We start from the raw sequence: 23,158 nt of genomic DNA, 5'->3' as shown, positions 1-23,158 counted from the left end.
CAGGAGTCTGAGGCAAAGACTCACTTTTAGCCCTTTCAGGGGCTAAAAGAAGGGGCAATCAGATGTTCCAGCTTCTGGCCTCTTAAGATGCATGTGTCATTTAAACAGCATACCTCCATAGTGACTCAAGGCCACTTTAATTTGGCCTGTCTGTTCGGACCCCAAGTGCTCATAGTTTGTTGCTTGCAGAACATTTGATGTGTTTTCCCACCAATTGTGGACTGTTATGTAATTATTGCAGATGCAAAATAACAGGTAAGAGCCACAAATCAGGAAGTGCTCAGGTCAAATGTCATTCTTCCCTTCTGCAATATGGGGATAATAGCATTCATTTTACAGGAATATAAAATGTTTCCAGATGATAGGAGTAAAATGCTTTGAACACTTTGCACAAATACTGTGTTGTTGTTGTTTGATTAATATGTACTAAGTACTGGAGTACTGTACTAAGGTACTAAAATTAACCAATACTATCTATTCTTGGAGCATGAGGTTCTTTTTCTTTCAGCTTCATTATAGCTGTTTCTAGATTTTGATTGAAAAATGTTCCTTGGGTTTGATGAAATGCATGTCGTATTTATTTCTTTAGCCACAAGAGTGTGCTCTTAACTCCTTTTCTCCTTCTCACACTGTTCAGATGGGCCCCATCAGCTTGTTTGTGATCGGAATAATTGCAGTGCACTGTATGGATATCCTGGTTAAGTGTGCCCACCACTTCTGCAATAAGTAAGAAGAAATCTCAACTGTTGGTATTCCTTAGAGCAGGGGTTTCCAACCTGTGCTCTGAGGAGCTCTTAGGGCTCCACATAAACTTCTCAGGTGCTCAGGAAAATTAAAGAAATAAAAATGGAATGAAATTAAAGAATAAGAATATGTTCTTATATACACTTCTAAACACCATTAACTTGTAAGACATAGGGTAGGCCTCTTAGGGGCTCCACCATAGAAACAAGGGCTCCATGAGTTAAGAAGGTTGGGAACCCCTGCCTTAGAGTGTCTTTATCTTCCTTTTCAGCATTAGTCTCAAATCTTCTCTCTGTGGAAGATAAATTAAACAACATGTTATAAGATATAAGGTAACACATACATACCCACACCCTCCCAATTGACATAATTCATTTTTCTGAGTCTCGATTATAGTGAGTGTTTTATGCCTGGAAGGGGCTTCAGTGAAGTAGAACTGAATCTAACTTCTGACTTTTGTCATGTATGCACTTATGTGTAGGACTGCACCATGGGATATCAAGCTCTCATACCGCTAGGTTTGCATGGAAAACTTTGACAGTCATGATTTTCCATGGCTATAAACAAAAAAACTGTTGTAGGTTGGTTTAGCCTATGGTTCCAACGGTATTGTGGTGCATTCTGTTCTCACATTGTACGAAGGGAGCGATGTATATTTTTAAAGCATATCGTTCTCTAATCTGTCTTTCAAGTCGAAAAGCATTGTAGTTTTGGCATGGAACACCAATATGAAATGTTTGTGTATGGCAACAGTATGTGCTCCCCTAACATATGCTTCTGCATCAGGAAATCTGCTACTCAGATTTCTCTCTTCTTTTTACTAATAGATATCATAAACCATTTGTGGATTATGGCGATGCTGTGATGCATGGACTGGAAGCAACACCCAGTGCATGGCTGAGGAATCATTCCATCTGGGGAAGGTACTTACCTTATTTATATTGGGGGAGTGTGAATGTGTTTGTGTTGTAGGTCAGTGCTACTCAAAGCGGTAGTCCATGGTGACTTTCCAGGAGAGCGAGAAACCATTGTAGTAACTGGTTGTTAGTCCCTGGCACATTGGGGGGAAATAATTGCTGTTTCCCCACATCATATTGCCTGAGAAGCACTTTTGTAAGTGATCTGTGCAGGAGTTGGTGAGTAGATTTCTGGGCATTCATAAGCATCATAACTGGGGTTGGGGGTAGGGGGAGGAGAAGGGACAAATCTTCTGTTTAAGTGGGATTTTGTTTTTGTTTGTTATGCTCCTACCATGGGGACTCTACCTTTTGGTAACCTTATCATTTATTCAGAGCAGATTTCCCTTTGCCTTCCTTTAAAGCTAAGAGAGTATGACTTGCTCAAGACTATTCAGTGGGTTTCCAAGGCTGAACAGGGATTTGAATTCTTGGCTGTGGAGTCTTAGTTGCATTCAGATCACTAAACCACACTAACATTAAATAACTTCAGATATTATTCGCTGGAGGGAGCAGATGGGCATCAGCTGCACAACTGGTGTATTTGGCATCACCTTTATGTGTCAGTTTTGCGAAAATGACAAGTAAGAAGCCATGGTTGCAGTTATTTTGTAAAGTTCTTGTGTTTAAATCAGCTTATTCAATGTTAAAAAAACCCACAGATCTTTGGAAACATGTCGTATTAACTTGATAATCACTAAAGTTGCCTCCTTGCTAGTTGATTCTTCAGTATTTTCATTATTATTTATTTGCTTTATTTATTATTTATGAGCTAAGTATTAGTTTTCCTAGTCACTATGTTGCATGCCCTTAGCTTCAGGGGAACCACCTCTGAACAAATCTTTCCAAGAAAACCCTATGATAGTTTTGCCTTTGCGTCTCCATAAGTCAGAAACAACTTGAAGGCACACAACAACAAACAAATACCTCATTTCAGAGAACTGTACAATACATAAAATCTGAGAATATGAAAAGAAAATTGTAAGCATCAGCTAACAGTAGAACTCAAGATCCTCTCCAAGGATGGCCTGTACTGATGCCCAGGTCATGCCAGATAATCAGTGATCTATATCCTCAAAATGTATTGAATTTATAGCACTATTATTTTATTCTAAGGCCATGGCTGCATCCTATTGAATCCTGGGATTGACAGTGGAGGAAGGGGCCTTTGGATCCTCAGCCAGGGAGCTCCACTGGTGCTTCCAACCAGACTACAAACCCCAGGATTCCATAGGATGCAGCCATGGCACTTAAAGTGGAATCATAGTGCTATGACTGTGTAGTGTGAAAGGGCCCCTGCAAAATAGCAATGAGCTGCTGAGGATTCTGTGACATCACCACCACCAAGGCCAGATTATAAAAGCCCCCCAGTTCTTTTCAGAGGGCTTTCTCAGGTGCTGCTCCTTGGCAATGGAATTCTTTTACAAGAGAGGCCAGGTTGGCCTGCTCTCTATTGTCTTTCCACTGACATGCCAATAACTTTTTATTTAGGTGAGGTTTTGAAAGTTAACTGAGGTTGTTGTAAAAGCAGTTTGTCATCCTTACATGTATTGCCTTTCCTAAAAACAAATCTAATTTGTTTTGATTTACAGTTGCTGTTTTAGTTAAGGTTTTATTTTTTCATTTTATTCTTAGCTACCTTAAGTGCTGGAATAAGTCTAATAAACAAACAACCAGAAAATCTCCATTGAATTATACTGAGGAGATGCAATGATGGTGCAAAGTAATTGTCTTTGCTGTCACCATTAGTCCCACTATGTAGAATGATGAACTCTTGTTTAAATTTTATTTATTTAGTTTTCCTCCCCTTGCATTCTAGTATAATCCCTTTTTGTCAGTATTCTGGCAAAGATCTAAAACCACAAGGGCAAGAAACTGTTCGTTTTAATTTTTAATGGAAGTTGGTATTCCAACAGTACCTTTGAAGCCTGAATTGAAATAATTTGGACAAGTCAAATTGTTTGTTATAATTGTTCACCTTCCTAATCTGTTTCTGGTTTTATTTTGTTTTTGTTTTTTACCTTCAGGTACCTGGTGGGATTTTTCTTGATTCTCACTCAACTGGGATTCTGTTGTGCATATTTTGTATTCCTAGCTGACAATCTGAGACAGGTAAGGGTAAAAATAATTTAATGTGATCTTATATTTGTAGATAGCCTAAACAGGAATTCAGGAGTTTAAGCATTCTTCTAACTTAATTAAACATTTTTGTTGTTATAATCAGTAGGAAACCCTCTGGGAGGCTGAGAAGAAGTTTGTTTCTGTCACTAGAGATGTTCTAACTGGCAAAGAAGCCTTTATTTGCATTTGTGAGAAATGGAAGGTTTAGCTATGATTTATGAAATCTAGGACCTTCTTACAAATCCTTACAAATTTTGTCATTTCGCATTCATTATGATTATTTTGCTCTAGATTGGAGCAGAAGTGGAATATAATAGTTGTATCAAATCTGACAGGTACGGTACAGTTTGTACAACCATTAAAATACTATGTAAATGCCAGTAAACTCACAGAAAGGTAGCTCATTAAACTGACAATTGAAGCATATCCATAGATTTATTACTTTAAAACCAGGATGGACAAGAATGGGGTTATGTACATTGCTCCCATGCAACACCAGATAGTTGCAAGCAATATGCAAGGCATTCATATGGTCAGTTGTGCTTCTGAGAGTGCCATTTGGCCTTACAAGAAGCCATGTCTTTCCCATGCACTTTGTTCTAAGACAAGTGGAAGTCATGTGGCCCTCCAGACATTGTCAGACTACAACTCTTCACTCTTTACTATTGGTGAGGACTCACAATCCAACAATCCTCATTTTAAGGGTAAAAATATAGTGTTGAGTCCTACCAAAATGTGGTGGTGTGGGGGCACATTTCATGGGGGTATGCCAATCTCAATTGCCATAACAGGTGGGGTTGGTTTATCTTGCTGTAAAGCATGTTAAAATAGCATTTGGAGCTGGTGCAGAAAACCTAATAGCATGGCTTATTGTGTTATTCTTCAACTTCTGTGTTGTTTACTACATTCTAGAGAATGAAGACTGGCAAGGGGTTTCTTGGTCATTTGACATCGTCTTCTATGAGAACATAGCTAGTCTTTATGCCATAAAGTTTATGGTGATTACTTTCCATTGAGATTGTGCCCTCATAATTTGTTTCCCTTTCTCCATCACGTTCATAGCCTCTCACACAGTTTACAATAATACCCTTTGATAAGGTTAATTAGTAATTAAAATACAGCTTTGAGGTTACCATGTGCATGTAGCATATCTATGAACTCAATTGCACAATATGACTATTTTAAAACAATTCATCTTGTAATTCAGATCCAATTAGGATAGATTAAAATTAATTGCTTCTGTTTATTGGCTTGTCACCTTTCAGCTAAGTTGAAAAAGAATGTACATTTATATTTTTTAAAAAGACACTCTCTTGCAGTTTGGAAAAAAAAAACACTGAGCAGAGCAGGGGGGATTAATTAATTTATTTTCCTCAACTTCTTCTTAATCTTTAGGTGATATCTGCTGCTAATGGTACAACCAACAATTGCAATGCCAATGAAACTGCACTGTTGATGCCAACCATGAGCTCCCAGTTATATATCCTGTGCTTGTTGCCATTTGTGATCCTGCTTGTCTTCATCCAGAATCTTAAAATACTGTCCATCTTCTCCATGCTGGCCAATCTTCTCATGTTTTGCAGCTTGATCATGATATACCAGTACATTGTTCGGGTGTGTACAAATTTTAATGTGGAAACATTGGCATGAGCCCTTTCAGAAATGTTGACAATAGTGATGCTATATAGCACCATCAATGCACACAGGCTATCCTGAGGAAAAAAAAATTGAAACACATGTCTGTGCCTTCAACAGATTGCATTTTATATTTAAACTAGAGCAGAGGAGGGACAAGCAAGAGTACCTTCAGGTGCCTCTTGTGTGCTGAAGACTAAGTAGTTAAAAATAATTGTTTGAGGAAAAAAGTGAGTTTTGAGGAAAGATAGATTGGGAGAAAGAGGGAGTGGGTTCTGACACGGGGGTACAACACGAAAGATAGAGTGGATACCAAGACTATGCCAGGAGGCTAAGAGTAAAATAATTGAAGGAGCACAGAGTCAGGAGCCCAGGAAAAGCAGGCCCAGTCCTGAGGAGTATTGGAAACAGTAACCAGAATTTTCCACTGGAAGTAAAAAAGAATAGGAACCTAGCAAAGAGGTTTGGAGTTGGCACATGGTTTGAGTGAAAGAAGCGGATTATTTTGTCAGCATTGTTCTGGACAGGTGGCAATGAAGACAAAGGCAGAAGTCTCCTGGCAGAATACAACCACAGCATAGTAATGGGGTGCCACACAGAAAGAGGCAGAGCTGGAGAAACAGAATGGTCAGCCTCTTGTGTATATCTGGGAGGCCAAACAAAGGGAGAAAAATCATTTAAAAATATTTTATGGCATGGGAAGGGGAGGGGGGGGGAAACTCGCTCAGTGCTAGAGCTTGTATATTAAATACAGAAGCCTGTCATTTACATAGTGAAGAGGAAGATTGAACCTGAGTAACTGGAGTCACTGCCAGTCAACACAGGCAATACTGGGCTTAGGTAGGTCTGACTCAGTGTTAAGGCAGCTGCCTATTGGAGCTCTCCCAGGTACATGCTGACCTATTTGACTCTCAAATCTAAACTACCTATTCCCTTGCCTTTTGACAGGGTATTCCAGATCCCTCCCATCTGCCTCTGGTGGCCCCATGGAGAACATTCCCTCTGTTTTTTGGCACAGCCATCTTTGCTTTTGAAGGCATTGGAGTGGTAAGTCTTGCTTTGTGTGCTCACTTAGCTTACTTTGTTGAGAGAAGCACAAGAATTAAATTTCATTAGGTCTTGTGAGGCAGCTTTTCCCTGGTTAGTTGTGAATCGAGCTGCATCTGTTTGTTTGGCCAGTGAACATTTACATGACCAGCAATGCCATGATTCTATCCCTGTCTGAAACCTCCTTGCTGCTTGAGCTTCAGACTTTGAAAAAAAATCCACATAACCTTTTGCTCTCAGTCTAACAGTATTTTGGTAATGTCTTATTACTGTTCTGAGATCAAACACTTTTAGACTGACCTTTTCTAGATTAAAATTCTTATCTGAAACTGCAGTTGTAACAGAGAACAGTGGCGGGGTTGAGTGAACTCACTTGAATAGTTCTGTTCTTTGCATCAGCTTAAATATCTTGCTGGAGGTAAGTGGGATAAAAATGGAGATGTTTGATCTATCCAGTCCTTTCATCCTTTCTCCTTTCCTGTCTGGTAATTTGCCTCTTTTACTTGCAGTGGTTCAGAGTCAATTTTCTGCCATGGCAATTTGGTTTCCCAGTTCCATTCTGAGATGCAATAACAGGAGATGTGTTGCATCTAAAACAGGAAAGACAGTAGTTCAGCTTTGTACAACACTGGCTATGCCTCCTTAACTAGGGCACTGGGTTCAGTTTTCATTGTCTTATGTTATAAAGTTATTTTCATTGATTTTGAGCAAGAAACCTGGAAGGGGCATAGAGTGCATGAGATATATTTATTTGAGAGAAAGCAGGGCTATCATATCACCCCTTAACCTTCTTTTCTTCAGCTCCCTAGGTCATTCCTCATAGGGCATGTTTTCCAGACCATTCACCATTTTAGTTGCCCTCCTTTGGGCACACTCCAGTTTCTCAGTGTCCTTTTTGAATTGTGGTGCCCAGAACTGGACACAATATTCCAGGTGGGGCCTGACCAAAGCAGAATATAGTGACACTATTATTTCTCGTGATCTAGACACTATACTTTTATTAATGCAGCCTAAAATTGCATTGGCCTTTCTAGCTGCTGCATTACACTGTTGACTCATGTTCAACTTGTGGTCTGCTTGGACTCCTAGATCCCTTTCACACATTGTTTCAGTTCAGCCAGGTGTCCCTCATCCTATATCTGTGCATTTTATTTTTCCGCCCTAAGTGCAGTACCTTACATTTCTCTGTGTTGAAATTCATTTTGTTAGCTTTGGCCCAGCTTTCTAGTCTATTCAGGTCATTTTGAATTTTGATCCTGTCCTCTGAGTATTAGCTATTCCTCCTAATTTGGTGTCATCTGCGAAATGGAGGAAGAAATGCAAAGAGATTACACTGCAGTAGAGTACATTTGCCCTAAATACCCTAAAGGTACCAGATCCCATCAGCTCTTGAAAGCTAAGCAGTGTTAGCCCTGGTTAGTACTTGGATGGGAGACTGCCAGTGAATACCAGGTGCTATAGGCTATATTTCAGAAGAAGGAAGTGGCAAAATCACCTTTGAATATTTATTGGCCTACACACACATACATAGAGTACATCTAATTGGAGCACTAACAAATATTCATCACTATAAAACTTTAAAGGGACTGACATACCCTTTTATAGTGTCTCCAGTAGATTAAGAAGGCAATGCCTAACTTAGCTCAGAATCAGATGTAGCTCTAGCCCACGTATCATATTAAGATACGAAAGACTGGAACTACAGTTATTCTCAGTTTTACGGTGTACAGGTCTGCGGAATACACCGTTTGATCTTCTCTGTTGTTGCAACTCTGGCAAGGAGCAGGATAGCAGAAAATAAGGAAAAAGGAAAAAGTTGCTGTTGACTACAGTATCCAGAATTCTCTATCTTGGCTGGTGAATTTTGGGAATTGTAATTCAAAGCAAGAACTTCTCAGCTATGCCCCCCCCCCCAAAAAAAAAAGGATCAGGGCAGGGATAAAGTTTTAGTTGTGCAAGACACTGAAAGTTGATCCTTTGAGCACCTGCAAAAAGGAGGAGGAAATTGAAGGTGTGGATGGAATGTTACTTAACTACTGTGCTACATATCTTTACTGAGCTACTGTGCAAACACAAAATTCAAAGTTCATTAAGATACCAGAATTGTTACAGAACATCCTGCACATTATAGCAGTAATCTTTTTAGGTGGCAATACTGTGTGTACTGTATGTTCGGGGAAGGTTAATGAAGGTACCATGTAAGGAGAAGTGATTAAAAGCTGTTACCGGTTTCACAATGGAGTAGTAGAATCCCTGTTTTCCTCTGTCTCTATTCAACTCAGATGCATCTGGTGTGCCAAACATAAAAATACATTATAAATAACTATATTGACTGTTCTCATTAAGGTTTAGTTGCTGTATATTTTTATCTTTCAAATCTATAAAAACAAGGACATGACATCTCATCTAGTAAATATTTGTACCATCATTGTTTTGCTTTCTTTGTGAAATAGCTTGTGAAGCTACTATAATAGCCTTGTAATAGTACTATCTTGGCTTTTCATGAGCTCCAGTTTCCCATCTGAGTGAATTTTTCACATACATTCAAATTACTGGGAGTGGGTGAGGCTCTGGCTTCTTCAAAGTGGCTTGTTTTTTGGTGAAATAGAGAACAACTCCAAATGTGATTTTTAATTGTTTTCTTTTGATATGTTCTAAATATTTTATGCATTTGCATCTTTTGCTCATAGCACAGTAAAGGGTTCTGTACAATTATGTAAAAAGAAGTTATAGAAGACTAGATTTCAACTGAACATTAGAAGGAACTTCTTGACAGTGAAAGGTTTGGCAATGGAACCAATTGCCTAGAGAGGGTGTGGGAGTCTCCTTCTCTGCACATCTTCAAAAGAGTCTTGACAGCTACCTGCTAGGGATGCTTTAACTGGAAATCCTGAATTGAGCAGGGAGTTAGACTCAATGGCCCATGAGACTCCTTTCAACTCTATAATTCTATGATTTTATATCATGGCGACCCTATGAATAAAAGACAGCCAAGAACCCTAGCCTTCAGCTGCCCTTCTCAGATCTTGCAAAAGATTAATCTGCATTGCAGAAATAATGCAGTTGGACACTGCTTTAAATGCCATGGCTCAATGCTTTGGGATTCTGAGAGTTGTAATTTTGTGAGCTGTTTTAGCCTTCTCTGTCAGAGAGCTCTGGTGCCACAAAAAAGGTACAAATACCAGAACTTGATAGCATTGAACCATAGCAGTTAAAGGGTGTCAAAGGCACTGTACAGACAGGCCCTACGGGGCACTGTCGTTATGTGTGAGGGGCGGCACTTCCAGACGTGACTCGCCACTCACACGTGACGAGGGCGTCAAAATGGCGGCACCCTGTATATACGGGCGCCGCCATTTTGACGTGATGGAAGCCTAGCGTCCACACATCCCGGCACCTTTGTGACGTCGCAAGTGTGCCATTGGCGCCTTGTAGCGTCACAACCGCGCCGCAGAAAGAACCCGCTTTTGGCTGTGCGAGGGAGCCACGCGGTTTGTCCGCTGTGGCTCCCTTGCACAGCAAACCAGGGCGGCGGGAGACCGCCCTTTTGGGGGTCTGTATCCCACCAAAGTGTAGTTTTCTGTGGGTTTTTAAGGGCTGTGTCGCCTTGTTCTGGAAGAATTTATTCCTGACGTTTTGCCTGCAACTTTGGCTGGCATCTTCAGAGTGGTGGCATGGAAGGGTGTGGAGTATACAGTATATACCTGTGGGACCCCTGTCTGGAAGTAAGGGGTTTTTTTTTACATGTTAATGTTGGAGTTAGTTTGTGTATTGTACTGTGTTGAATGGCCCAGCCTGGAAGTGTGTTGTGTGGAGGATATGAGAGGGGTATTTTTGTCTATTAAATGGGTAATCAATCCATTGTCTGTGGGGAAACCCCTTGAACCCCAGGCTCAAGAATGTCGCTTTATATAAATGCCACCACCCTCTGAAGATGCCAGCCAGAGTTGCAGGTGAAACATCAGGAATAAATTCTTTCAGAACACAACCACACAGTCCAAAAAACCCACAGAAAACTATGGATGCTGGTCGTGAAAGCCTTCGACTTCACATTGGACATCTCTACGGGGTATCAAACTGCATTGTTTCTGCAGTGCAGATTAGACCAAACTCAGGGCCATTGCTTCCTTGATTCAGTCTGCCTAACTGTAATGATGTCTTCCTCTTTTCCTACTGCTTTCTACCTTACCAAACATTATTGGCTGTTCTAATGAATCCTGTCTTTTCATAATATGTGTAAAGTATTCCCAGTGATTAGGCGGCATATAAATAAATCCTATTACTGTATTATTATTATATTTGTTTTAAATTATTAGAGGTTGCCTTGGATCCCAGTTGTGGGAGAAAGATGGCAAAAAATCAAAGTCAATCAATAAAAGGTTTAAGTGAAAGGTAAGGTGGTACATTTACATTAGGTTTGTGATTTCCTTTCTTTATCAAGGTGCTCCCTCTCGAAAACAAGATGAAGAACCCACAGCAATTCCCCATCATTCTGTATGTGGGAATGGGTATTGTCACCACGGTCTACCTCAGCCTGGGAACCCTGGGATATTTACGCTTTGGCACTACCATCCAAGCCAGCATAACTCTCAATTTGCCTAACTGTTGGTAAGTTGGGTCAAGGGACCATCTGCTGACATGATGGTAGAGGATGGAACCTCACATCACTCATGAATGATTGGAGATGCACATGGATGAATGCTGAGGGGTGAGAAGCCCTTTGCAAGAGATCCAGCACTTTTGCCTGTTGGGGAGGAGTGCATATATATGTGTGTGTGAAATCTCTTCAAGAGTTGAAGCTGCTCAAGGGTCAGTCCTTGTGGCACATGTGTGCCATCTCTTCCACAGTCCATTTTCATCTATTTTCCCTCATTGTGGTGATTGACATGATAAAAAAAACAATAGCAGGTGTATAACTGAGTATATGCTTGTGTCCAAAACAGATAGTACAGTCAGAAAGTTTTGGAAATAATTGGGTGTAGCAGGGTACATTATACCAAAAAGAGGCCACTGTCACTTGGGGATACACCTTTTGACTTGTTGATAACTGGGTAAAAAGGCCAACCCTTGTAATTGTAAGGTGTCATCTTGTGTTTCCAAATGGCTTGCGTTGCATCCAGTATCTGTTAAAAACTCTTCCTTCTTTCTCTTGATTCTGTGCTTCTGAGTTATATAACTGTACATGTTACAGCATGTTAGGGAGTACCAAAGTGACCTCATCAGAAATCAGAACAGCCACTGCTTAGCCTCGGAGGAGGTGTGCGGCGGTCGTGGGGGACTCCTTGCTGAGAGGCACTGAACCAGTGGCTTGTGGGCCTGACAAGATGTCTCACGAGGGTTGCTATCTCCCTGGAGCAAAGATCCATGATGTGACAGAGAGGCTGACAAGACTTGTCAAGCCTACTGACCGTTACCCCTTTCTTTTGGTTCATGTGGGAACCAATGATACTGCAAGACACAGCCTTCATAATATCATAAGGGATTATGAGGGTTTCGGTAGGAAGTTGAAAGAGATGGATGCACAGGTTGTCATCTCATCTCTTCTCCCAGTTGAAGGGCGTGGTCCAGGAAGGGAGAGGAAAATAGCAGAGGTGTATAACTGGCTCCGCAGATGGTGCCGCCAAGAACGATTTGGATTCTTGGATCGTGGTCTGAAGTTCCATGAGGAGGAACTTTTGGCAAGGGATGGGTTGCATCTCACACCAGTTGGCAAAAACGTTTTTGCCAATAGTCTCAAAAATTTGATCAGGAGGGCTTTAAACTGAGTTATGTGGGGGAGGAAGACAAAAGGGATGGAGAAAATAGCCAAACTGTCATAGAGGGAACAAGTCAAACAGTGCAAGGACCCAAAAGTGGGAGGCAAAAAAACTTGCACAGGCAGCAAATCAAAGGGACACATGGTCTTCGATGTCTCTACACTAATGCACAGAGCATGGGAAATAAGCAAGATGAACTTGGAACTCCTAGCACAACAAAGCAAATATGATATAATAGGCATCACTGAAACCTGGTGGGATGAATCTCATGATTGGAATGTAGAAATAGAGGGGTATAACCTTTTTAAGAGAAATAGAGTGCAAGGGGTGGGATCCTTAGGTGGGAGTGATCATGTTCTCCTGGAGTTTGTTATACAATGGAAAAGGAAGATACTGGGAAGATAGTGAAGGCACAATTTCAATCAGTTCCAGTGAGGAAGAAAAATGGGAAATGCCTCAAGAAACCAGGATGGATGACTAAGGAACTTTCAACTGAGCTAAGTTTTAAACAGGACATGTATAAGAAATGGAAAAAAGGGGAAATCACCAAAGAGGAATTAAAACAAATAGCAGGCATGCGTAGGATGTCCGCAGTAAAAGGAAGAAAAAGGAAACGGTAGGGCCACTGTGTGGAGAAGATGGCAAAATGCTATCAGAAGACGGAAAAAAGGCAGAATTACTCAACACCTTCTTTGCCTCAGTCTTCTCAAAAAAGGAAAAGGGTGCTCAACCTGAGAATAATGGAGCAGAGGACAGAATAGGGAAATTTCAGCACAGAATAAGTAAAGAGACAGTACAGGAATATTTGGTTAATCTAAATGAATATAAATCTCCAGGACCTGATGAACTACATCCAAGAGTATTAAAAGAGGTGGCTAATTTAATATCGGAACCATTGGCAATAATCTTTGAGAACTCCTGGAGAACAGGAGAGATCCCAGCAGACTGGAGGAGGGCAAACGTTGTCCCCATCTTCAAAAAGGGGGAAAAAGAGGATCCCAACAATTATCGTCCAGTTAGTCTGACATCAATACCAGGAAAGATTCTAGAGCAGATCATTAAACAGAGGGTCTATGAACTTCTAGAAGGTAATTCCATAATCACAAAAAGTCAACATGGGTTTCAGAGAAACAAGTCATGCCAGACAAACCTGATCTCTTTTTTTGATAAAATTACCAGCTTGGTAGATGAAAGGAATGCTGTAGATATAGTATATCTTGATTTCAGTAAGGCTTTTGACAGGGTTCCCCATGACATTCTTGCAAATAAACTAGTGGTATGTGGGCTAGACAACGTATCTGTTACATGGATTTGTAATTGGTTGACTGGTCGAACGCAAAGGGTGCTGAACAATGGCTCCTTTTCATCCTGGAGAGAAGTGATCAGTGGGGTCCCACAGGGCTCTCTCTTGGGGCTAATGCTATCCAACATCTTTATCAGTGACTTGGATGACAGAATCGGGGGCATACTTATCAAATTTGCAGATGACACCAAATTTGGAGGAGTAGCTAATACCCCAGAGGACAGGATCAAAATTCAAAATGACCTTGATAGATTGGAATACTGGGCCAAGGCTAACAAAATGAATTTCAACATGGAGAAATGTAAAGGTATTGCACTTAGGGCAGAAAAATGAAATGCACAGATAAAGGATGGGTGTCACCTGGGTGAATGAAACTACGTGTGAAAAGGATCTGGTAGTCTGAGTAGACCACAAGTTGAACATGAATCAACAGTGCGATGCGGCAACTAACAAGGCCAATGCGATTTTAGGTTGCATCAATAGAGGTATAGTGTCTTGATCTAGGGAAGTAATAGTTCCACTCTATTCTGCTTTGGTCGGGCCCCACCTGGAATACTGTGTCCAGTTCTGGGCACCACAATTTTAAAAGGATGTTGAAAAGGAGGGCAACTAAAATGGTGAAGGGTCTGGAAACCATGCCCTATGAGGAACGACTTAGGGAGCTGGGTATGTTTAGCCTGGAGAAGAGAAGGTTAAGAGGTGATATGATAACCTTGTTTAAATACTTGAAGGGATGTCATATTGAGGAGGAAGCAAGCTTGTTTTCTGCTGCTCCAGAGACTAGGACCCGGAACAGTGGATGCAAGCTCCGGGAATAGAGATTCCACCTGAACATTAGGAGGAACTTACTGACAGTAAGGGCGGTTCGACAGTGGAACACACTCCCTGAGAGTGTAGTGGAGTCGCCTTCCTTAAAGGTCTTTAAGCAGAGGCTGGATGGCCATCTGTCAGGAATGCTTTCATTTAGATTTCCTGCATGACAGAGGGTTCGACTGGATGGCCCTTGCGGTCTTTTCCAAATCTATGGCCGGTTACAGACCGGCACTTTAGTGCGTGACGAGCACGCACTAGGGTTACAAAAGGGTGGTCACGCACTAAACGGCGGCGGCCCTTCTATATGGCCGCCGCCGTGAGGATGTCACGGCCACGCCGCCTCTAGATGGGGCGGCGCGGACGTGATGTCCTCAATCCGCGGCAGGGCGCCTAGGGCGCCCTTTCCGCAGACCAGGAAGGAGCTCCGTTTCGGAGCTCCTTCCTGGTCCGCGACGCCGCTTTGCTTCACTGGGCGCAGCCTTCAGACGGCTGTGCCCAGTGAAGCAAGGGAGAAAGGGTTTCTCCCCCTCCCCGCCGCCTCGGGGTGTCCTTGGGGCTTGAAGCCGCCCCAAGGACACCCCTTTTCAGGCTGCGGGGAAGTGGCGTTTTGCTGCTTCCCCACAGCCTGAAAAGCGGCGGATCGGGGCCTCAGGGCTGCCGTCCTGGCAGCTCAGGCCCCGATCCGGCGGGGGCGGGTGCAGCCCGCCTCAAAGAGGCGGTCTGTAACCCGCCTATGATTCTATGGAAGGCTGCCTAGGTGGCCATGCAATCTGCTTCAGACACAGATCAGCAGGAAAAAGCAGGGGGAATGTCTTCCCTCCCTCTCTATTGTCTTAAGGGAAGGTTTAACAGATGGGTTAATTATTAATGGTTCAGTGTTCAGAAATAATAATAATAATAATAATAATAATAATAATAATAATAATAATAATATCTTGAGTTAAGTCTCAGGTAGGGAGAATAGGACTGTGGCAACAAAATATATTTAAAGGGGGTCCCTGGTATAGAGAAGGTTAAGAACCATTGCTATAGTAGATTATTCATTCTTGAACCTGATGCTTCATTTTCAGTTCCTCTGGAAGTGAGAACTAATAAAGTGCTTTGAAAATGGAAGTGCAAAGCATCACATTGGTTTAAACATGTACATTTCAGGCTGACCTAGTTCTCATGATTAATCAGTCACCACATAGAGATACTGCTCAAAACCCAAGTGTGTCTGTTTTGTGACCATTTTACTTAGCAAGTGACATTAGTTAGATGATGCTACCTGCTTCCTAAGACATATATCAGACAAATCACAATTTGCTTTGATTTGGATTTCCTGCACGGCAGGGGGTTGGACTGGATGGCCCTTGCGGTCTCTTCCAACTCTATGATTCTATGATCTTGAAGCATACTGTTGCCATTTCTGTGAAAATACTATTAAAATTGAGATTGCTTTGCCATGGCAAGGTCCCAGACAGTTTTTGCCTGTTGGAATGACTGAAGCCCTTTGTCTCTATGTCACTCTTCTTATCTTTTATTTACATCTCCTTTCTTAAGAGTTTGAGGAGCTGCAGTTTGAGTAGGGTTGTTGTTGGAGTGAGTTTTGCAGGAATTCTTGGTGGTTTGTTCAGTTTATCTATAACGTGGAGACCATCTTAACTGATCAAGTAGCTTATCTGCAGATTTCTTTGAAGCATTTGATGCTTAGTCCCAAAAAAGTTTTGTTTCTTGGCTTTTGCTGGTACTAGTTCCACCACTTACGTTTTTGTTGCTGTGCCAGTTGGATTTAGAGACTTTCAGGAAAACCCAGAAGCCTAAATATTTGGCATTAATGATCCAAGGAAAAAGAACCAGTCGTTTTTCTCTGCAGATGTCAAAATGATGCATCTTAACAGTTCAGTAGTTCATTACCAGCTTTAGGAATGCTTGCTCCCTCACCTCCTTTTCTCTCACCTGAACACTGGTTAAATTGCAAGTCAGCACAAGCATTCAATGAAAATTCGGCTGAATCTAGAATTTGCTTCATAAAGTGATATTAACTGTATGCTTGCTTAACAGGGATGGGACATGCAGTGATCAGACAGTTTTTCTTCATGCCTTAATGTTCCTCATGTTGGATTCTTGAGGTGGCCAACGGGAATTAGTCTGTTTTTGTTATGTGTGAAATGAATAAGTTATGTACCTAAATGTGGAAGTACATGGCCATGGCAGTTCTTTCAGACAGTGCTGGTCAGGGAGACTTGGGAGCTGCACTGAGTTCAAATCTTGCATTAGTTGAGGATGGCCAGTCTTCCAAGATAGTTTTGTGCATTTTTGTATAAAGTGACATTCTTGGCAAACAGTAAATACAACACTTGGAAAAGGCATAGTGACTGTGTTTCATGAAAAGCTTGTACTCTTCTGGATTACTATTTGCATGCTGAACTTTGTCCTTGTGATGAGACAGTAGTATGATATAACACAAGGAGGAGGCCTTAGGATGGGTGGAGGTGAAATAACACAAGATTGCTGTTCATGCTCTCATTGTTCTGTCATCTGTGATGATTTAGGTATTATCTGTTGACTCATCACTTGCTCCATTTTCTGTACCAGCCTGCATTGCAAACAGTCATGGGAAAGCAACAGCAAAGGTAGAGCACAGGTGCCATATGCCTTCTAGAAATGGGATATGCAGAATAAGCAATTTTGTCTGAGCCCAGAAAATTACCCTACACTCCAGAATACACTCTAATATTAACTTCCATGTCCATAACTCAATAAGGAAATTCAGCAAGCATTTGGAAGCAGCAAGGCATGAATACTACTTTAGGCTCTTTCCCCGCTTGGTGATTTGGCCTTGTTTTGTTTATTCTATGTCCTGTGTTCATCCCAGTGCAAGATGTAAAGCAGCGTGCAGCATGAGCTCAGACAAAATATAGCTAAGAACCAACAGGTTGTATCATTAAAGATAAATGAAAACCAATTAAATAAGCTAATATTAAAAAGGAGGTGGTGGTACAGCTCACTCCCCTCCCCATCCCCGTTTAAAAAAACCTTCCCCAGTTTGTAAATGACCAAGGGTTTCTTGGAATAAAAAGTTATTTGCGTATTGGTGAAATTAAAACCTATATGGCACCAACATAGCCTACCATGAAGGGAAATTCCACAGCCTGAGAGCAGCCACTGAGGAGGTGCATTCAAGTGTCCTCACCAAATGTGCAGCCCTTAGTGTCCTTAGATTCCACTAGCCTTGGCTACCTGTTACCAAAGCACTGCTACCAAACACAAGCTGAGTCTTGGGCCACTGTTCACAATTACACAAATGCTGATATTTTGGGAATAGCTCCATTATATACTGTGAAGACACACCCAACTAAAGATGGTGGCAGATTTGGGTGTGCAATGCCGGTACCCTGGTGAGATCAAACTCTTCTACCCAAAAAGGCTCTGAAGCTGAATGTAAAGTTCAAAAAAGGGAAAGTTTAATTTAAAGAACAAAAATAAAGAGTTTTCTCCCCCCCAGCTCTAGATAAAAGATACTTTACAGACCTTCAGCAATCTTCAGGGTGTCATCTTTCTGGGTCTGATTTTGGTTTGATCTCCTCTCCCAATGGAGCTGGTGCAGGATCTTTCAGCTCCTGAATTCTTTGTCTTGAAGTAGGTAACTAATTTCTGGTAACTGATTTGGCTAACTAATTCCTGGTAACTGATTTGGCTAACTAATTCCTGGTAACTGATTTGGCTAACATGTAAGAAATGCCCTTTCCGGCTGTCTGGGCCTGTTTGCCACCAAAAGACAGCTCTCTGCCTGCTCACAGCACAGACTTCTCCAAACTAAAAAGCCTCTAGCTAAAGCAGAGCATGCTGGGAAGGGCAAACCAAACCCTCAGGGGATCCTACAGCTCCTCCCACAACTAATACAATGAATTTTCCTACACTAAAATATTTTATGGCCTGAACCAACACGAAAGAAAATGCAGGGGGAGATTTAAACAGTCCTGGCTGGACATCACATATACACAGTAAGCAGATTTTAGACACTCCTAGGGTTGGATACTAATTCAAAACAGAAAACATCTTGATGTCTGGTTACACTTTTTTGTCCAACAGCAAGGAGGCAACATAGTCTTTTGCATATTTCCTCACTTCATTTTAAAAAAAATTTAGCCACTCTTTCCCTTCCCACCACTTGATATTGGTTGGCAATGTGTGCACTTGATATTGGTTGGCATTTCCAATCCAAGTATGCATGCATGCGCACACGCGCACACGCGCACACACACACACATTCAAGTGGTTGTTCCAGATTGTGCCAAGAGTTTTGCAGTTCTTTTCTGTGCCAATGGGATACCTTTGGGGGCTTTGGTATCTTCTAGCTGTTCCTTTACAGCACCAAAAAGTGTCATCAACAAAAGGGATCCACCTACATTTCCTCTTTTATCTCAGTAAAGTCTGATTTGACTTCCATGGTATAGATGCTAGATTCTTCACTAAGGATGGAGCAAGATTGTTTTGTACTACTCCAGAGGCTAGGGCACAGAGCAACAGATGCAAACTATAGGAAAAGAGATTCCACCCAAACATTAGGAAGATTTTCCTGTTAGTAAGAGCTGTTTGACAGTGAAACACACTACCTCAAAGTATGATGAAGTCTCCTTCTTCAGAAGTTTTTAAACAGAGGCTGGATAGGTTGGGGGTGCTTTGATAGTATATTCCTGCATGGCAGGATGGGGTTGGAATGGATGACCCTTGAGGTCTCTTCCAGCTTTATGATTTTAAATAAGAAACCATTGTTTCAGTTGAAGCCAAAACACACAAAGCAAACTTCTTGCTAAGTGGTAGTTCAGCAATACCGTATATACTCATGTATAAGTCTAGAAATTTTAGGCAAAAAATTGACCCCAAAAAAACCCTGAGTCGACTTATCCACAGGTCAATATAGGTAGTTTAGGTATATATAGGTAGGTACAGTTGGCCCTCCTTATCCATAGATTCAAGCATCCACGGCTTGAAAATATTCAGAAAAAGCATAAATTCCAAATAACAAACCTTGATTTTCCATTTTATATAAGAAACACCATTTTCTTATGCCATTGGATTGAATGAGACTTGAGCATCCACAGATTTTGTTATCCATGGGGGATCCTGGAACCAAACTCCAGTGGATAACAAGGGCCCACTGTATAGGTATATATAGGTATAGGTATATACAGTCAGCCCTTCTTATAGACAGGCTTGCCTTCCGCGGCTTTGAGTTTATGCGAAAGGCAAGCCCCAGCAGGAATAATTATTTCTAAATAAAGGTTAATAATAATAATTTATGAACGAGAATGAAACAGAAAAGATGTTGCAATAGGTCATGGCACATCTCAGAAGGATTATGTAAAAACATTCCATCGTAGCTACAAAATCAGATCATGGGAAGACAATGGGAGACAACCTTTGCTCACATGTCCTGCTTCTGCACTTTCTATAAGGACTTGGCTGACTGCTGTGGGAAACAGGATGCTAAACCTGTTGGTTTCTTATGAAAGTGGAGAAGAGTGGATGCTTTATGGGACAGCAACCTTGAAACTGTTGCTATTTTCATTGGATTCTGGAGGTAAAAAAAGCTTTGTGAGAAAACAAAAGTATCTTTTGGCTCTGATGGAATACTTCATCTGTGAACCATGCTCAGGAGGATGTCCCTGTGTGATTTTCCACACCACTTTCCCTGGGAATTTGGTGGCTGCTAGAAAGAGAGATAGGCTGGAAGGTGCCACAGTGCTGTGCCCAAAGATCTGCTTGAGAGAACAGAGCAGGAGTCATGGACTAAGACCATCAGATAACATCTTAATTTCAAATAAGAAACAATGCACACACACCCATACAATGTATGACTTCATATATTTAAGTCCATCTGCTCCTAATACATGATTTCTGTCTGGACAGCACAGATGAGCACCACCTTGTGGCTTGTTAGATTCTGTTTACACATGTTTCTGTGCCAAAACCCAGATTCATCCCTTGAGTTGAAGACACAAAGAATGACTGTTGACACTAATTATTCATGGTAGTGCTACAGCTCAGTGGTAGAGGATATATTTTGCATACAGAAGATCCCAGGTTCAATTGTCTGCCTCTCCAAGAAGGGCTGTGGACTTGGAGCAACCGTTCTGAGACACTGGTGAGCCACTGCCAGATAGGCCAATGATCTGAATCAGTACAACATAGTTTGCTGTATTCCTCTGCAGTACATACATTAAAAACAGGGCCCAGAAAGCCTATATTATTAGATCAGCAATTCAGACCCCCTGCACTGCACATTTTTGGTATATTTTAACATTCTTTTAAAAAGAGATTAAATATTACCTTTTCAACCCACCCCTTAATAAGCATGATTCTACCCTTTCTTAAAAAAATAAGTTTTTATCAGTTCCAGTCATGAATATTTCACTTTTTGATTACTCTCTCTCCCACAGCAGCACATTAGCACTGGTGTAAGTTCTAGGCAATCCGGACATCAGGGCTGCTTGAGTTTTCATCAGCTCAGTTCAAAGGCAGGTTATTTTGGGAGCTACACATAAAGCAGGTTGATGTGGAGGGAAGGAGGCAGGGAAGAAAGTGTGTTATATTAAAATGGCAAAATTCAAAAGTTGATGGAAGATGTTCTGAGACAATCTCCTGGGGACCTAAAGTCTGGTTTTCTCCAGTAAAGGAATTTCAGAAAGAGTATTCAAAGAAGTTACCGTATATACTCGTCTATAAGTCAACCACATGTATAAGTCAAGGGCAAGTTTTGGGGTCAAAATTATGGACTTTGATATGTCCCATGGATAAGTCGAGTCGAGGGTAAAATCTAGGGGAGTGTAACAAAAGATCTAAAGGATGATGCAAAGGAAAACAATGCCAAAGAACTTACAACATTCTACATACAGTCTGCCCTCCCCATACACAGGGGATGCGTTCTGGACCACCACCACCACCACCCCGCATATGGGGAAAAGAGCATATGCTCAACCCCATAGAAAATAATGGGGTGCATGCTCACGGCGGGGCAACGTGAGTACACAGCCCATAAATATCTCTGTTTTCCTATACAGTCATTCTCAAAATGTCACTTCTTGTCACAATTTTAAGAGGGACTCCAAGGAAAATGGTGGTATTTGCTGTGGGGGTGGGGGTGGGCTCTAGGGGATAATCAGCCCTTGCATCCACACAGCCTTCCTTCCCATTTTAAGAAATTAATTTCTTACTCTTCAGAGGCTCCACTTGTGGGAAGTAAGAACAGAACTGAAATCTTTTACAACTGGGGGTGGGGGAAAGGAGAAACCCTTTAGTCTGAAGGGTCTGCCTCATTTGGAGACTGTTCCCAGTGTTTCTTTGCAACAAGAATATTTGACTTTCTAGCATCCTTAAAGTTGTACTTAGTTTTGAAGAACAACTTCAGTAGTTGTCAGGCTACTTAAGGACAAGCAGTTCTTCAGCCTCTGCCTTCTTGATTCTGTAGAAGACATGGTTTGCCCTAAGAATAATCTGTCTTATTACATAGCAGTAAGGCCATCTTGATCAAGGCAAGTGCCTTTTCCACATTGCACTTCCATTCTGCAAAGCCCTGGATCAGGAACAACACTTTCTTTCATCTCTGTGAACACTAGCTGTGTGCAAAAGTCTCCTGGAGCTCCTTGGATGGGGTAGTACAGGCATTCTAAATTCCCTTTGTCCCTAAAGTGTGTTCATTTTTGTGTCTGACTGAAGTTTCTTTACCAGGAAGAAGTAATAATAATAATAATAATAATAATAAATTTTATTTATATTTCCCCCCTCTCCCGATGGTTCAAGGTGAGATTACAACCATAAAACAACAGTTACATCTAGATTACATACAATAAAACAATACATCACTCAAAAATGCAATTTAAAACAATAAAAACATCATCTAAAATTGCAGCCAGAGTGGGATTTTTCTTAGGTTCTTTGTAAAAGATCCGTTGGGTAGTAAAGTGGATTTAATGGTTATTCCTGTATTTTTTTTATTTTGCAGGTTGTATCAGTCTGTCAAGCTTCTCTATTCCATTGGGATCTTCTTCACTTATGCTCTGCAGTTCTATGTCCCTGCTGAAATAATAATCCCTCCAGCCCTCTCCCAGGTCCCTGAACGCTGGAAATTATGGCTGAATCTACTGTTGAGGGCATGCCTGGTCTGCGTAACATGTGAGTAAAAGGAGAAAGAAAAAAGAAAAGGAAGGAGGAAGGAAAGGGGGGAAAAGAATTTTTTTCTTCTTCTTCCCAAATGGCAAGAAAGAAATGTCCCACACACTAGAGATGCATCCAGTAGAATGCCTTATGAATAGTTTTGTGCAAGATGGCCCTGCTTTGACAAAGTCCTGGCAACTTATGCCACATGAGGTGTCTTTGTTCAGGTGTCTGAAGGGGATAATTCTGTTTTCTGCTGATGGGAAAATACTTAGACTTGTGAATGTGAAGGAAGACTGTCAACAAAGATTCCTCTGACAACATTCACCACAGTGATATTGGCTTTTGGACACTCTTGTTGTAATGTGGGGCCAGGATGTGGAGGGAGGCCATTTTTTCTGATATCCTCCTCCACCCCTGCCCTCTGAAAGGCTAGGGGACTTTCTGAACAATGTGGTAGATGCTATGGGGGAATGCAGATGTAGGACGCTTTCACTAAAATTGTCTACACACTGCCTTCTCCAGCAAAAGCTCCTACCTCAGAATGCTCAGCATGCAGCCTGTAGCCTCTTCATGTCCTCTGCCCCTTGTTGCTACTGCTGGATATAGTCACCCAGTTTAAAAGAAAGAAAGAAAAAAGACAA

The 23,158-nt window shown here is 41.4% G+C and overlaps 1 protein-coding gene across 3 annotated transcripts in view; it reads left to right on the top strand.

Annotated features, from left to right (window-relative positions):
- Nucleotides 1–23,158, top strand: part of LOC121923185 (proton-coupled amino acid transporter 1-like) — a 56,557-nt gene that overhangs the window by 21,558 nt on the left and 11,841 nt on the right. For 2 of the 3 annotated variants that reach the window (XM_042453359.1, XM_042453361.1), the window contains exons 4-10: nucleotides 638–726; nucleotides 1,572–1,667; nucleotides 3,728–3,812; nucleotides 5,217–5,435; nucleotides 6,405–6,503; nucleotides 10,945–11,111; nucleotides 22,363–22,532. In XM_042453359.1, coding sequence (XP_042309293.1) covers nucleotides 638–726; nucleotides 1,572–1,667; nucleotides 3,728–3,812; nucleotides 5,217–5,435; nucleotides 6,405–6,503; nucleotides 10,945–11,111; nucleotides 22,363–22,532 — 925 coding nt within the window. The remainder of the gene's footprint in view (nucleotides 1–637; nucleotides 727–1,571; nucleotides 1,668–3,727; nucleotides 3,813–5,216; nucleotides 5,436–6,404; nucleotides 6,504–10,944; nucleotides 11,112–22,362; nucleotides 22,533–23,158) is intronic. The other variant, XR_006102327.1, reaches the window with a different exon arrangement.

Source organism: Sceloporus undulatus, chromosome 2, assembly GCF_019175285.1.
Source record: "Sceloporus undulatus isolate JIND9_A2432 ecotype Alabama chromosome 2, SceUnd_v1.1, whole genome shotgun sequence".
Lineage (NCBI taxonomy): Eukaryota > Metazoa > Chordata > Lepidosauria > Squamata > Phrynosomatidae > Sceloporus > Sceloporus undulatus.
Note: the sequence above shows the minus strand (reverse complement) of the source record. Positions and strands in the feature narration are given on the sequence as shown.